The following is a 13,364-nucleotide window of genomic DNA, read 5'->3' as shown; positions in this document are numbered from 1 at the left end:
ATCAGCTCTACAGAACATGCATGGTGATGTCCAAATGTGCTGGGTGGATGGATCATCTCTGCTGTAGAACTGATATGTATATGCTCAAGGGGCATGCCCAGCGTTGCTCAAACCCAGTTCACAGTACTGTTCCAACTGAGTTCACCTTATCGTAGAAGTCCTGGACCCACTTACATAAAATCTCCAAATTCTCTTCCAAGAAAATGTGTGGAAACCCAAATGTGCAATAGTGTTCCAAAACAGGACCCATTTTTTACCTTTGTTTTTACACACAGTGGGAGTTTTGTTATTATCAAAATGATACATGTAAAATCAGGCATGGTTACCAGTTTGGAAATCTTTTGGTACTTTCAGTGCTCTGGCATTGCAGGGCCAGCCAGATCTTCTTTGTTAACACATAACCTACTTATTGTGGTCGTATCCGTATGGATGGGTGCAGAGGCCTACACTTGGGTTCCTGGTGCTCTATGCTAATCAGGCACAAGCCCATCCTGTCTGGGAGCTGGTTCAGCAGAACACTGCACCACAGTTAATCCACCGTTTGAAGAACAGAGCATGGAGAAGCAAGGTGTGGAAAGAATTCTGTCCTTCCAGCACCTGCTTGGGTAGACATGCCATTTCTCTCTTAGATAACTTAATTTTATTTTTTTTTTAATCTAAGTAGCATCTTACATCTAAAGACTGAGAAAGGCCACAGAAACCCATCAGCTCACTGAATGAGGAGTGGGCATGACACTTTATCACTCCAAAACCTCCAGAAACTGATGTTTGGAAGGACTAGCTCAGAAACTAATAACAATAATGAGGCCATGGAAATATGAATGGAAATGCAATGCTTCAGGCACAAACCCGGAACAAACCACACTGTGGCAGCTATGCAAAATGGATATATTATGCATCTGAAAGTATGAGAAATGAGCATAACAAGCATTAAAGGAGACAAACCATGAGAAAGTCATTACTGGTTGGTAAACATGCCGGAGTTGCAGGAAGACTACTGCCTGACTTTTCAGGGGTTAATCCATTCACAGGTTCATGGCCTGAGTTGATAGGTAGGTATATATGTGTCTCAGTTTATAGACCTCAGTTGTCTACATTTGTAGCAATTACATTGCTGTTAAGAAGGTAACAACCTCTTTCTGTAAAAGATTACGCGTACAGTAACAATAGAAGCAACAGCAGATAAATTATTTGCATTAAGGTGAGAACAGATTTTTTTCCTGAGTACACATATGCATGTTATTTGCTTTTATTACTTAAGGAGTAATATCATCTGGTACAAAAAACAGTCATCTCTTGGGTGAATCACCACATGGGTATGGTCACCCAGCAACAACACACAGTGTGGTAGAAGATAAACACTTAAAATTTGTTAATCCTTTTGTGGTTTTCTCCTCATTACAATTTATAATCAAGTTTTAACAGGTATAAGAAACACAACTCTAAACTGCAAAACAGGCAAGTCAAAATCAGTTGGTAAACATGTTTATCCCTTTTGACTAAAGCAAGCAGTTTTGTCATTGACATGTCCTTAATGACCTTTAGTATTCATTATCCAATAAAGCTTTTATATTTAAATTCAGGGTTTGGTCCTCAAAAAGTACCACATCAATTTAGTCTTGGATGCAGACACAATGCTTGTGAGGATTCAGTGATGCTAAATGGCCCTCAGAGTAGCTTCACTCTGGAAATAATGTGAAACTCCCTAAAGTCAATGATAGTATCAGAATTCCAGGTTTGTATCCTACACCCCAAGCTCAGAGGTTAGACTTAATTTTCAGCTCTTTTGCTGCCTTGCATGACTTGGATTAGTCCTCCCATTGATGGAGAAGAATCATTGGGAAGTAGTATCAGGCTGAGGAGTCAGTTGGTAATGGAAACTGAGGATAAAGATTTGACCCCACACCTATGTAACACTGAATACATATGGCTTTGTTAATAGGGCTGATTTTATTGAACCCAACGGCCAAGTCCACCTAAATGACACGCCAGTCACCTCTTACTTTCCCTCAAAACGTTGCGCACCTGCTGCCTCCCTGATGACTTTTAATAATTATAGCTCGGTTCTATTAAGGCATTAAAAAAAGTAATTTCTTCTTGCAGGAAGCCATCTGAATTACCTTCCCATTAACTGTTTACAGCCGTTACACAGGATATTTCCACGGCACCTCCCAGGCCACTATCCAGAAAATTATCTCTACTTTAAATTCTTTTGCTGCTTTCAACAGTCCGGGGCAGTGTCTCCGTTTAGATAAGGCGGTGCAAGCCCCACTATCGAGCAAGCCGCCAGGGATGGGTGCAAATCTGCCAAGTCATGCTGCCCTGGCAGCAGCGGCCCCCGCTCCGCAGCGGCGTCTCCTCGCGAGAGCGGGGCGGCTATAAAGAGGCGGCGCGGCGGGGACTGCTGCAGTTGGGTGCTGCTGCGGTGGGGTGGCGTTGGCTGGGTTCCGTGAGTAGGGGGCGGCGGCGGCGGGGGTACGTGCCGCGGGGCGGTGTCTTGGGGGTGGTGGTGGTGTACCTGGGGGTTTTGCATTGTGCGGTTTTTGTGTTTCGTTTTCCCCTCGCCCTCCGCGCGGATGGGCTCTCGAGCGAAGCGTGCAGGGTGAGCGCTTGCTGTCTGTATACCGCCCCTGGGGTGCGCTCTGCTGGGGCTGCTGCTTTCTTCCCTTGGTGGTTCCCCCCCGCTTTTTTTGGGGGGGAGGGATAGGGGACTTTTCCCTGCGCTCTGGCTTCCCACTGCCTTTCCCCGTTGTGCTGCACGGGGAGGAGCCGCGGGGCGCTCCCCGGGGTGGGGGCGCAGCCGGGCTGCAGCGCCTGCCGGGAGCGAGCGGCCCCCCCGCGGGCATGGCGGCTTCTCTGGCTTTAATAAAATATAACGCTGGATCTAGGTTGGGGGGGCGTGCAGGGGGCAGGCGGCCCCTCTAGCAGGACAAGGCGGTGGCCTTTTGCGCAGGCGAGTGCCTTGATCTCGCTTGTGGGAGGTTTTTCAGCAAAACGCGTGTCGTGGTCTGCGTGTGCCTGGCTGCGGTGTGCTCGAGCTCAGGGGATTGCGGCGGTGTCGCTCTCTTCCGACCGCAGCTCAGTAGCGTAACCGCATTTCTGTGACAGTCTGAAGGTAGCAAAGCGGCAGGCTGATGGTGTGTTTTGAAATGGCCTTTCGCTTTTGTTCACGGTACCCTAAAGGTATGAATTGCTAGTTAAGAGTGCAGGCCTGGTTTATTATAATTGCATTTTGAAGATAATTGAGGCTTTGTGTGGCTGTGAGCAACTGAAAGATGCTCGTGTGCTTGATTTGCAGCGTCCGTGCTTTTCTCTAGAATGAAAGGAAACAAAGCTGACTCTGTGGTCTGCTGCTCTGTGGGTTATCAAATGCTGTGGCAAAAAATCGAAGCAGAACATCGGAGCACATGCTAACCCCGCGTGGAAAAGCAGAAATGTTGGCAGGTCGCAGTAGGTGCTCCGAGGAAAGCAGATAGTTTTCTTGCAGTATAAGGGGACTGAAATCTCCCAGTATTAGACTTCCATGTTATCTGAAAAGGGGGCAATAACTCGTAGTTTAGAGAGGGGAAGTATCAAAAGAGCAGTTTGCCAGCTTTTATTTGACATTGAATACCTCGGGAAATACTCCAGAGGATTGCTGATGGAACAAATGTAAGGAGGACTGGCATAGTACTGAGCAAAAGGATGACCTTGAGCTGGAGTAATGGAGAAGAATGTAGTTCAGCCATAACATGTGGGGTCATGCACTCCAGACAAACCAGCTCTTGCTTCTAAGATAAAACTCACTAGCTGGAGGCATCTCAGATAAATACTGTGCAATCCCCCCATCCCTCTTACAGAATTGCGGCTTCAGAGTTGCACCTGCCTTCGTGGCTACATGTGGTACCTGGCAGAGAGAGGGCTTATCGATGTCTTCCTGCTAGGCTGCTTCAGTGCAGTCCTAGGAATACTCTTTAGTTCTGGCCTCCTAAATTTGTAACTTTCTCCCAGTCTACTGCAGTTGAAGACAATCCTTGGATGAACGTAGGGAAGAAGAGCTTTGCAAAAGGCAGTTAGAAATGCTGGGCATGTAGGTGCCTCTTAAAATGAGAACAGAGATAAATGGTTACTGTCCATATACTGTCAGGGTATGTAAGGGAAACTTTCAAAGGTAAAACCGTTACTGAAAAGACTAAACTTGGATTGAAAGCGAAATGCTTACAGCTCACAGGCTAGTTCTCCAGGAAGAAAGTGGCTGGCAAGAGGGAAGGAGCCAAGAAATGGGCCACTCTCAATCTTTTTTCGAATGGAATTGGTGCCTTGCAGGGAGGACTTGGAAGAAACTTTCCCTAGCAACATGATACTCATGCTAACCTTTCAGAGTTTGGGGGTTTTTTATCTCCAAGGTGACTCGTGCTCATACCGGTACATAGAATAACTTCAGTGAAATTTCTTTTAAGAAGATTTGAGTTGAAGAAACAAGGGTCCCAGTTACCTATTTGAAGTACTATGCTCTGGAAGTAACTGGAATTCTGAAGTGATATACTGCATTCTCAGACTGAGTAAAAATACTGTACAGGGCATATTACAGATGCCTAGTTTTTAAGGCAGGCAGCCAGAAGTAGAGTTCCCTTGTCCTTGTGTACCCTTCTGTGCTCTTTTTCAGTAGACTTGTGGGGGGAAACAACCTGGCTGTACTGATCTACAATTAAAATTTCACCAAGTCTTAACATAGAATGTGATTCCCATGTATACCATGTGTCTAGCTGCAAATAAAACAAGGTTTGTTTGAAAGGCTGAAATGCAGTTATGCGGAGCACCGTTTCCTGGGGATTAACGAAAGTTTTTCTGGAATCAACAGGAAGATAGTTTGAGGTCTTAAATTTCCATATAAAATTGAACAAAGGTCTTTTCATCAAAAGGTCTAAGAAAACTCCCAGCCTTTTTAACTCATTCAGCAAGTGGAACAGGAAGACTTAGTGACTACTGCTAAAACTCCTGTGCTAGCCCTTTCCTAGACTGTGCTGTTACTGGTCAAAGATAACCATTACTGTATCATTAGGAGGCTAATGAGCCATAGATCTTGAAGTGCTATTAATCGATGTAGTGCCTTGGTCTGGATATGTGGACTGTGGTTATCGAACTGCATCTTACTGTGGTGCTTATTTAGGAAAAAGAGAAGTGTTTTGGTTGGACAACCCAAGTGAGAAAGTTAAAACTTCACTCAAGCCTTGTGTTGCAAGACCAAGTGCTGATCCTCAGTCTTTGGTATTTGATCTAAACTGATAAGATGCTTTGAATAAATGCTTACTTCCAGGTGCAAATGTACTATTATCCAAACTGTATTGTTATTAAGTCCTATCTAGATTAAATCAAGATGTCTTCAGGAAATGCTTTCATTGGAAAACCCGCCCCTGACTTCACTGCCACGGCTGTAATGCCAGATGGACAATTCAAAGACATCAAACTCTCTGACTATAAAGGTAAGCTTATGTGCTTGTCTAATAACACAGATATAATCTGGCCACGTGCAGGAGTGGAAGGTATCTTAAGGATAAATCTTGATTTTGTTTTGAAGTAATAGTGACCACTTGCAGTGGACTGAAATAACCTGTACAGTGGTTATCGGTGATGGGTGGGGTGTGCTTGGAAAGCTGTCAGCAGCATGGCTGAATGTCCCAGCTATGATTGTTGCTAGTTAGCATAAAACTAATCTAAACTGTAATCTGGGATCAGGCTTATTTGTCCTGTCTGTCATGCTATGAGACTGATGTAACATCTCCAAACTATATGGAACAGCAGAATCTTCTCTTGTAGGCTTTTGTAACAATACTGGCCCTCAGGCTGCACAAGGGCAGTGAGTAGGTACAGACTAGTCACCCACTGAGTTAAAATGTCTCCTTGGCTTGTAGCCTTTCAGACCTGTGGTATTTCTGCACTCTGTTAGTAGTCAACCATAGGGTCTTCCTAGTGTAGGTAGTAGGTGTACTCTGGGCAGGCCTGTGGGAGTAGACCCAGGAGACAGGCATTCCCTGTCAAATTTGACAGGGTTCTGGTTTTGGAGACTTAGCTGGATAGGGTTCTGTGTTATTAGCTGTAGAATGACCTTGAGTATTTGTCTGAAGTGTAAATCCTTTAGGTGCTTTATGGGCTTGCCATTTCTATACCAAGCCTTAAAATGGAGGCATCTGTAGGTTGCCATTTGATCTTTAAAGTTGTATCTTTAGTGTTGTATCAAGCCCTTTCTCCTCTAGTAGTATTTGAATGGTTGATACTGGATATGACAACCCCTGGAAAGGTAAGAGACTAACTGGTTATACTGCTTTTCTAGGAAAATATGTTGTGTTCTTCTTCTATCCTCTGGACTTCACTTTTGTCTGTCCAACTGAAATTATTGCATACAGTGACAGAGCTGATGAATTCAAGAAAATTAACTGTGAAGTAATTGGAGCTTCTGTTGACTCTCACTTCTGTCACCTTGCCTGGTAAGAATCAGCCTCTTAACCTAATAGAATGTTCTGCCTGTTCTCAGTTCTTGCAGGAACCAAATCCAGAGTGTATTCAAACTTGTTTACTGAAGTTCCAAAGGACAACTGGGAAGTATTGGTAGTGCCAGGTGCTTCTGAACAGAACTGAGCGTACATACGTTCAGTTCTTTTGTTGCCTCGTGGCTGACAAGTATAATATTGCAGAAGGCATCAGCTTCTGTTGTACGTTATACTTAATTCTGAATTCTCCGTATTTTTAACATTGAATTTCCTTCCTTTTAGGATCAACACTCCTAAGAAACAAGGTGGTTTGGGTACTATGAAAATCCCATTGATTTCTGACACAAAACGTGACATTGCCAAAGAATATGGAGTACTTAAAGAGGATGAAGGTATTGCATACAGGTAATAAGCAAGAAAGTAAACTTGTTGTTAAAGTCTGAGTTGAAATACGTGGAGCATGTCAGATGGACACAGACCTTGCATCTACTTGAACACCTGCAATAAGCTGAAGCTAATGGCTATTGTAGATGTAAACTGCTCCAGCTATCAGACACTCTTACAAGGGCATATGCTGCTTGGTTCTCCTTAGTATTCAGACTTCATGGTTTTGGTAAGCTAGATAAATACCTGCTGCTTCCCTTTGATTACCTGTCTGCATTGTGCAGGAGTCTCCTGCCGATGAGCTTCTGCAAACATTGGTAATGAAAGACCTACAGTCATGGAAGTTTTTACAGATAATTAGTGATTAAAATATAGATTAGTTAAACCCCAAGCCTTATCTTTTAATCAACTGTTCAGTTAAAGTTGCTGAGGGACTTCAGTCATGCTCATAACATTACTTTGGAGGTGCTCACTGGTGAGCCATTGCTTGGTTGGGTTTTTTGAAAATAGTGTGTTTAGCTTTTCTTTAAATGTAAGAATGCCTTGTCTCCAGCTCATTTTTGTCTTGGGTTTCTCTTCCATTTTATTTTTCCACTAGTATCTTCCCTACATGGGAAGCACTGCTTTCCTGTTAGTGGCTTGATGGACCTCTGTCCCTCCCAGTTCCTGCTGAATGTTAGGCTTTTGACTGTTAATGTTTCAGTGCTATGCATACAGTGAAGGTACTGGTTTCTAGGAAAAGGTCAGTAATACCAGATGACACAACTTAATGCCATAATAATAGAATACTAAACTGGATTTTTTGAAGCTCACTTCAGTCTAATCAGTCTTTCAAAAGCTGTGTTTAACTTCAGGGTTGTGGGGTTTTTTAGGGGTCTGTTCATAATTGATGAGAAGGGGATCTTGAGGCAGATAACAATCAATGATCTTCCTGTTGGCCGTTCTGTTGATGAAACCCTCAGACTTGTCCAGGCTTTCCAGTTTACAGATAAACATGGTGAAGGTAAGAGTTCTTCCTCTTTCTAATTTTACAGGTTTTTTTTCTAGAGAACAGTAACTAGGCAAGTTAAATCAAGGTGTACTGAATAACTGAATTGATCTGTGCACAGCAAGCACTTGTGCCTCTTGAAATGCAGCTCGTTCTGAAAAGCTACTTGAAGGACACCATAGTGCTGTAATTATCCTTTTGCAGTTCAATGTTCATTGAGTACTTGCTAATGTTGCAATACCACTTAATTTGGTGCTGGATGTCTTGTTGAGCACGTAGTAGTTGTCTCTCTTTCAATTAGACATAGAAAATGCTTCAGACAAATGAAGTAATAACTTGCAAGGTTGCATAATTTGGATGATGCTCTTGGATTTGGTAGGTTGAGACAAGGAGTACTTATGCAGAGTTTTAACATAGTCTGTTAGACAAAGCATGTGGATTCCCAGAAAACCTGCTGATCTTTGTCAATGTGCAGTGAGAGAAAAACAAGTAAGAGTCTCTCTGCCCATACTTAGGAGTGATAAGATGCTTGAGGATGGTAGCTTTCCTGCAGGAACTTAAAGGCACTGCAGATGAAAAGTGTGAACTAGGTTACAGGAACTCAAAATTGCTATGTAGGTCTTGGTAGTCTTCAGCTGTCATTAACTAATGACACACGTTGCTGCTGGTTGTGCTTAACTTGCTTCAGAACTGGTAAATCAGTGGCAGATTTTATTAAAACAAGCTGCTAATGTGGCTAGCCTATAGCCCAAAGAGAATCAGTGTTTCTGAACTTGTATGCCATCTGTCAGCTGAGGAGACATCCCTAATACTTGATGATGGAGCAGTCACATGCTGTGTAAATGAAGCCTTTGGGGTTTACTGTGCCCTGGAGTAGTGAAAAGGTTTTCATACAGATTTAGACTGCCATGTCATCTAAACCAGAATAGACAAGAATTAGGTGTATAGCAATGCTCAGAAGCTGAGAATACTATAGCTAAAATTGCCAGTCTTGTGTGGAGCAAGCATCAAGCCTTGCATGGCTGTATGCAAGGAAGACTGTGTCCAAAAAATGCTGCTCAGGAGTCCCTGCAATTTTGAGGCCACGCAACTCTGCATCTTGGTGGCCTTTTTGGTAGCCATATAGGGGAACTAGAGACAGTTTAACTCTTCTTCCCTTTCCCCATTAAACTGGAGAATGGTACTAGAGCTTATTAAAGGCAAGGAGAATATAGGCTTGACTGGATCCAAGGAGAGAAGTGTACTGTAGTAGTTGTAAAGCCTTTCTGGCCCAGGCTGACCTTGCTGTCAAGCTTCTGTGAAGCTTTTAAGTGGGGTGGGGAGGGGTGCATGTGTAAAGGCCCTGCTAGTCTGTCAGTGAATGCTGGTTCCTTTAATGTGATTACCAAGTAAGCAAACAGAAATTGGTAAAATAAACGGAACATAATGCCACACTGAATAATGCATTTTCTTCTGTATGTTGCAAAGATGTTTAGAGTTGCTAGTTTGCTTTAAGGTTGTGTAAAACATGTTCTGCAGGAGTAGCTGCTAAGACTTAAACTTTCTTATCATTTCAGTGTGCCCAGCTGGCTGGAAGCCTGGCAGTGACACAATCAAGCCTGATGTTCAGAAAAGTAAAGAGTATTTCTCCAAGCTGAAATAAACTTTCAGTCTGAGTCGAAACTAGTATGCCTTACATAAAGAGCAAGCATCAGTTACTGAACTTTGACTAAGTCATTGCATCTGAGTCAAGGGATCATGCTGTAGGTATAAACAGTAACTTTTTTACTTGAAGGAAAGTTTGTCCTGTTGACAGTACCTTCATAGAAAACTTTAATGATCAGTATCTGTACATCAAACCCTGTTTAGTGACAATGCAGTGTATGTGGTTAGCCATGTGTTGCATATAGACCAGTGTAACTTTTGTAACTCTTATTAAACTTGTGGAAAGAGCATATGGTCTGCTTACTTCTTGCTTACTCCTATAGAGGCACAAAAGCAATGCAGGCTGCCCTTCTGAAAGGGCCATGTACTGAACTGTCTGTAGACATGTGTTCCTAAGGGCCTTTTGGAGCTCTGTTAGAATGGAGATACCAGCACTTAAGCTTTCATGTTGCAGTACCAAAGTACTCCCTACACTCTTCATGACTTTGCTACTAGGTAGAGGAATGTTGTTCAAACTTGGTCTGTCAGACTTACACATTACTACAGTGTGCAGTACATGAAGTGTAGATGTGACTGGCAAAGGCTGGGTGCATGTTCATGCACTGTGTCAACTTAAAACAATTCTGCATCCACATTAGTCAAAGCTATGACTGTTCATGCTAAACTACTGGGAGTCCAACATCAAGTTTGAACACTTGATGTACAGGAGTGGAAGACTGGGCTTTCTGGAAAGCAAACTTCTTGGATATACAATATTAACTGCTAGTATCTCTCAATACAGGGAATGGGAGTGACAATATGCCAGTTACCCATTAGCTTGTCATACGATGAAGATCAAAAGAAGGGTGGCACTAAAAAATAATCTGTTACTCAAATGTGTTCAGCCTTGTTTCTAATCTTCATATTGCAAATGATGTGTACTGTAAAACTCAAAACACATGACTGTGGCCTTAAGTTACATAAAGGTGTCAACTGGTAATAACCATGAAACTACACAGCAATCTTTTTAAGTCCTGAGCTTCAGAGCTGAGGATTTGGGTAAGGAGTTACTGTGAGTTACAACCCTATGGTCTTCTATGTACCTGTAAAGATTAAGCCTTTAAGCTCCTAAAGCAGTAAACAAGCTCTGTCCTGCTTAAAGTGAGCAATAACAAAGTTGAGGCCCAGGGCTACTTGCATGAGTCAGAAGTGAAAGTTGCATGCCTTAAGTAATAAACTAGTCTTGTGCAGTTGGAAAAAATACTTAACAGCAGAAGCATTACTACCAAGTACAAATAAATACTAAAATAGCTAAATCCCATGGGGTCTTGCTCAAGTGCCACAAATCTTCCTGAAGATAAGTAAAAGTGATGTTTAGTTGGATCATTTTAGTGTGCGGACTAGGGCAGTGCTAGATAAAACAGTTGACTCCATTTTAAATGTCATTTACAACCTAAGTGATTCTATCATTTTTTCTTAGTATTTAAAATTCAAATTATTAATATAAAGAATAACAAATAAGGCTAACATCCTAGGGTGGCATTGAGAAGTAACAGGAGCATTTACATATATGTATACAAAAATATAGGATATGGTTTAAGCTAAGTGAATGAACAGTAATTAGTATGGCTGATCACAAGATTACCTTTATCTATCAAATTTCCTTTCCTAGTAAATGAAACAGGAGTAAAGTCAGGGCTGATCTAATGTAAAATTTAGTTGTATCCAGCTATATTAGCCTTGAAATGTTGCAAAATTGATTATGGCAGTTCTTTGGAGGGTACAGTGTTAGCATGGTCTAGCCCTACAGAATGGGGATGTTCACCCTGATGATGTGACTAAAGTGACTTCTGCTCTTAGAAGTAAAATTGCACTTGTTTTGGCTGGGCCATTACATTGCATAATGCTACATGAAGGCCTAACTCCTGGCAGATCAGCCTGTTCTGTGCCCAGACTGAGGGCCTTTACGCATTAGTGACCAAGTTCAGCCTCTCAGTGATATAAACGGCCTTTCTCAAACCATTAAGCACAGTCACTTCAAATATAAAAACTGCATTTAAAAGGAACAGACTTACTAGCTGCTCTCTCGCTTACCCCTTGTTGGGGGACAAGGGGGTTCTCTCACGTTCTGGTCTTGCACCTCCCCTCCCAGAAGGCAGAGCAAGGCTCCGCGTACCCATCGGAGGACGCCGGTGGGAGGGAGTAGACCTGGCGGCGGCGGGCCGCCCGCTCCCTGCGGCAGTTCCCCCCGGCCCGGGCGGGAGCGCTGACCTGCCCCCTCAGCGCGGCGGGGGAGCTGCCCGCGCTTTCCCAGCGGCCGCCGCTCCTCCCGCCGGCGCGCGCGGAGCCCGGGGATTGGCTGCGGGCGGGGCGCGCGGGCGGGGCCTCACCTCGCTGCCGCGGGCGCTGGCGGGAGCGGGGGCGGCGGCGGGCTGCGGGAGATGGGAGCCGTGCGGGCGGGGGTGGCCCGTACAGACCCGCCATCTTCATTTGTTTAACCGGCTTCTCCGGTGTGACGCCTTCCGTTCGATACCTCGTTCCTCTGTGCCGCGGCCGTGGGGCGGCCCAGCTGTGACAGGAGGGCTTCGCTAGCTGCCGCCGCTCTCCCTCTCCCTCACTGCTGACACCGCTACCTTTGCTCCTACTTTGAGGGATAGCTCACATTGCCCAACAGCACATTTTTACTACCTCCCACCTTTTAAATGTCCCAATAGTAACAGTTGTGTTCATGTGTTAATTTTCCTGTTGTGAAAATGGTTAATCTTGATAGCCACTGAAGTATTCATGCAGAGGCAGCTCTGTGGGCTGAGGTAAACATGGCGGCTGTAACGGCTGTGGGGCTCTCCCTGGGAGCTGAGGCACCAGCGGGGCGTGTATAACATCACGGTTGCTGGTAAATGATGATATGGAAATCCAAAACAGCCAAGAAACAAAATACCTGTGGGTTAGGAACTGTATTATATGCTTGCACCAGATGACTGACTGTGGGAATTAATGCAATTAAACATCTCTTTTATTCTTCAGCTGTGTGAGGCACTTATGGGAACATTTGCCGTGCTGTCATTTTAATGTTTCCATGGGTATAACACAAAAAATGGATAACACACAGGGGTTTATTTCTGGGCTTAAACTCAATATTGATTCAGATGTAGCCTGGAAGCTCCATTAAGTGTTCTGGGGCTTACACCCTGCTCCTAGTATCACGACAGGCTGGTGTCATTTTTATGACATTCGAATAACTATTACCCTCATTTATTGAGGAATGATGCACATTATATTTTCATTATGGTCATGAACTGGTTTTGCTTTCATGATCAATGGGTGCCGTATTTTCCAGTGAGGTAAAAACCTGTCAGCAGCTCTTCGTCTTGGTGACAAGACTAACAGCTGTTGCAAATAGCATCTGCTGCTTAGTGGGATTTTCCCTGAAGGTGCGTACAGCAGATGCGATTTAGAAAGGACAGAATCTTGAATGTAATGTTTGTTTTTTTTAATGTGTGGGTGATTGCACATCATTCTAATTTGAGTGCTTATTATAAATACAACCTTGTATTCATTAGTTTCTTTAGAATATTTCACTCAGAATAGTTGGATGAAGGGAAACTGAAACCCATCGTACTGTGCCTCTTTCCTGTTTCTTTTTATTTGTTGCTGATTGCTGTGATTACTGGGGGTTTATATAACCAGCAAAAGAACATTTTACAAGCATATGAAGTTTCAGCCTTAAGATAATCCCTGAAAAATTCTTTGGATCAGTTTAAGTACCTGTATGTATCTTTTACAGATTTTTACAGAAATTTATGATACTACATTCATCTCAATAGCAGAGTGCCAATGGAAACAAATGTACTAGCAGACATCTACTGACAACACGATAATGAAATTGGCTATATTTTAATACG

The 13,364-nt window shown here is 43.4% G+C and overlaps 1 protein-coding gene across 1 annotated transcript; it reads left to right on the top strand.

Moving 5' to 3' along the window:
* Positions 1-5,335: 5,335 nt before the first annotated feature.
* Positions 5,336-9,773, top strand: PRDX1 (peroxiredoxin 1). The gene is made up of 5 exons (XM_005437381.4): positions 5,336-5,462; positions 6,311-6,464; positions 6,750-6,872; positions 7,724-7,854; positions 9,396-9,773. Exons 1-5 carry the CDS (start codon positions 5,357-5,359, stop codon positions 9,479-9,481), a joined length of 600 nt encoding a protein of 199 aa, XP_005437438.1. The 5' UTR covers positions 5,336-5,356; the 3' UTR covers positions 9,482-9,773.
* The last annotated feature ends 3,591 nt before the right edge of the window (positions 9,774-13,364 follow it).

This window comes from Falco cherrug, chromosome 12 (genome assembly GCF_023634085.1).
Source record: "Falco cherrug isolate bFalChe1 chromosome 12, bFalChe1.pri, whole genome shotgun sequence".
NCBI classification, from domain to species: Eukaryota; Metazoa; Chordata; class Aves; order Falconiformes; family Falconidae; genus Falco; species Falco cherrug.
This window is presented reverse-complemented; position numbering and strand designations above follow the sequence as displayed.

Bases quoted from the DNA above. Each gene is read 5' to 3' on its own strand.
- PRDX1 (XM_005437381.4), top strand. From the start codon at position 5,357: ATGTCTTCAGGAAATGCTTTCATTGGAAAACCCGCCCCTGACTTCACT. The intron at 5,463-6,310 runs GTAAGCTTATGT...CTGCTTTTCTAG, and splicing joins CAAACTCTCTGACTATAAAG to GAAAATATGTTGTGTTCTTC. The intron at 6,465-6,749 runs GTAAGAATCAGC...CCTTCCTTTTAG, and splicing joins CACTTCTGTCACCTTGCCTG to GATCAACACTCCTAAGAAAC.